A 3,033-nucleotide genomic window follows, 5' to 3' on the forward strand; every position below is an offset into this window, starting at 1 on the left:
TCCATGAAGTGGTCTCCCTAACAAGACATGTGTTTATCTGACACTCTAGTTTACATTTAATTTGATCTTACAATTATGAAGATCACACTTAATTTGGAAAGCTTCTTTTAAGAAAATGAAAGCGATTTAGATTTTTATTGCATATTTATCAAGTGTCTTTATAAACAATTTGGTAACTATGTTGAAGAATGTTTATTTTTAAAAATTGCATCTCCCAATTTATAGAACTAAAAATTTATAATGAAGTGGGACACATAAAGAGTAATAATACTATCTAGCATCCAAATACTGGCAAACCTTTACCATTCCTAATAGCTTTGACCGCAATAGAAACAATGACACCTCAAACCATAGACTGACAGCAGCAGAAGCAGCTGTGGGGTGGGGTGACAGGCAGTCACAAGTAGCATTAGCATGGGAAAGGGGTGAAGGAGACGTCACTCATCCTGTGGGCATGTATTGGGTAAGGTCCTATGATTGCAGGCCAAAGGAAATTGACCATGGCTAACTTAAAGGGACAAAATAAATTTAGTGGAAATACATTTATTGGAAGTTTATGCCAATACTCTATTAGGGGTTTTAATAGGTTCACTTTTTAATATCTGCAACAACCCTGAAAGATACTTATGGATAAAGAAAATAGGCTCTGAAGGCAAAGGCATTATCCCCCTCTAGCTCATTATATATAGCAAGCTGTATTTTTGTCACCAAGGGTGACAAAAAAATGTACACATATTTTAAGAGATGTTATCTATGCTCAAGCTAGTAGTTCGCCATAATCAGAAGTGCCTGGACGCTGATGGTAACCACTCTGAGCACTCTTGTAATTGCAGAAGTCAAATGTGACTTGTGTTCATCTTTTGTTATTGGTATATATTGAGTATTACAATTTTAATACAGTTTTCCTTTCTTAAACTGTGTATACATTTTTTGGGCCCCCTGTGTTTTTGAATGAGGCATGATTGCTAATCTGTATTTGCAAATCTGGTTTCTTTTGGAGGTGATGGAAATATTCTAAAACTGTGGTGACAGTTGTACAATTCTGAATATGTTACAAGCCATTGAATTGTGCACTTTAAATGGGTGAATTTGGGGGTATATGAGTTATATTTCAAAAAAAGCCGTTATGTTAAAAAAAAAAGATTGTGTAAGTCTCCAAACTCAATTATCATACTTGATAACATTTGTCTCAAGACCAACAAAGTTATTAAATAACCCTATAAACTGTATAATTCTCTAAAATACAAAATGCAAAATAATTTCATTTCATAAAAATCTTAGTTTCATAAATATTAAAATATAACCATGATTACATTTCAATGTGTAGCAGCAAGGATGGTAGTCCTGAGGTTACAGCTTTATTTGTACTTAATAAAAAAATAAAATGTGAACTTTTTTTTAAAGCACAATTTGTTTTTGGGATATCAGACCACAGAAAGCTTTAACCCCTCAACCAGTAGAGAAAAAGAAAGAAGAAACTATTGAAATTCCTTTTGACATACCGACTACTTTTTTGCACCTAGATCTCTCCTGGAAACCTCTCTTTAAGGTAAGTAGCACGGGATTTATTCCACCCTATTTGCTTATATACACTATATAATTTATATGCATAGACAACCCTACATACACTCTAAAAAGAAAGCAGCTCAAATAAATACAAGACTTTACAATTCATGATTCATTCATCCAATAAATTCCTTAATTGAGTTATTGTGATGCCTGCCCATATCAACCCCCAAATGACAATTATTGTGAACTTGAAATTAATATTTGCTCATGNATATATATATATATAATTTGGGGTTTTCAGGAAGTGAATGAGACCAAGTTCAAAGGAGAGGTTCACTGAGGGTCACACTGTGAAAATTAAAGGAAAGGAAAGCGGGGTTGGGCAGGGAGAGCTGCAGACAGACTCAGCCAGCCCGACAGGGAGCTGCAGATGTAGATGCCCAGTTGGAGAGTCCTGCAGGAGGCAGAACTGGCCAGGCCCTGCTGTCCCCACAGCTGCTGTGCTCACTGGCCTGGAGAGAGCAAGCCTTGGCCAGGGAACCAAGGTGGATGGTAAATGCTAGCTAGATGCTGTCAGCTAACCACATCCTGAGGGCTGAACAGCAAATTATTACAAGTTCTGAGTAGCACACTACCATGAATTATTTTTTTCTCTTAAGTCATTTATTTTCACATTTAGTTACTAAATACAGTTGAGAATATATTTTTTCTTTTAGTACAAATGAAGTAGGGGGAGTTGCTGAAAGGTATATCATTGAATACTAAAATCTGACATCTTTATTGATTTTTTTTTTTTTTTTACAAAATAGTGTTGAAATAGCCCTGCAGCAAAATGAAATCATGAACACATTTATTGATGACTGGAAATGCCTGGCAGAGGAAGAAGGCACCTTTGGGGACAAGTCTGATACCCACCTGAAGGAGTACCAGTCCTTTACTGACCTTCATAACCTAACAGAGAAAATGATCACCTGCGTCTCATGGCATCCGGAGATCTATGGTGAGATGGAAGAGACTGTGATTCCCTTTGTGATGACATTGAAATAGCCTGTTGCTTTTATGTGTAAAATTGCGAATTAGCTCAATTTCAATAAGACATCTTCCATTTGCTGAGTGCCAGGCACCTGCCAAATGCTTTCTTTCCCCACCTTCTCTCAGTCATGTGTCCTACAAGCAATGCTATGGGACATCTCTGTGACCTCTGCTTTACATGAGGAGGACCAAACTCAACTCAGGGAAGTGACTGGCTGGCTCAAGTCATCCAGCTGGTGCAGTGCCACATCTGGATTTGACTCAAGGCTGTTGGATGCCCAAGGCTAATGTTCCCCCTGACACTCTGCCTCAATGATCAATTGATTACTGGACAAGATAGGAAACACACCTCCTTTAAAGGGCTGAAAAGCCAAGGGAGGTAGGAATGTGTGAAGGTGGGACTTCCCAGAGAGAGAGGTCCCTGTTCTCTTTCTTCCTTCTCTCCTTCTCCCATTGGCCCTTTTCTCACTAAACAAACAAAAACCTTTTTTT

General features: G+C 37.7%; 1 protein-coding gene across 1 annotated transcript in view; it reads left to right on the forward strand.

Moving 5' to 3' along the window:
- The window catches only part of DNAI3 (dynein axonemal intermediate chain 3), a 97,487-nt gene that overhangs the window by 44,722 nt on the left and 49,732 nt on the right, over positions 1–3,033 (forward strand). The window contains exon 9 of the mRNA XM_019626408.1: positions 2,319–2,526. Within this exon, the coding sequence (XP_019481953.1) occupies positions 2,319–2,526 (208 nt within the window). The remainder of the gene's footprint in view (positions 1–2,318; positions 2,527–3,033) is intronic.

The sequence above is a fragment of the Hipposideros armiger genome, unplaced genomic scaffold, assembly GCF_001890085.2.
Source record: "Hipposideros armiger isolate ML-2016 unplaced genomic scaffold, ASM189008v1 scaffold_675, whole genome shotgun sequence".
In the NCBI taxonomy this organism is placed as follows: Eukaryota; Metazoa; Chordata; class Mammalia; order Chiroptera; family Hipposideridae; genus Hipposideros; species Hipposideros armiger.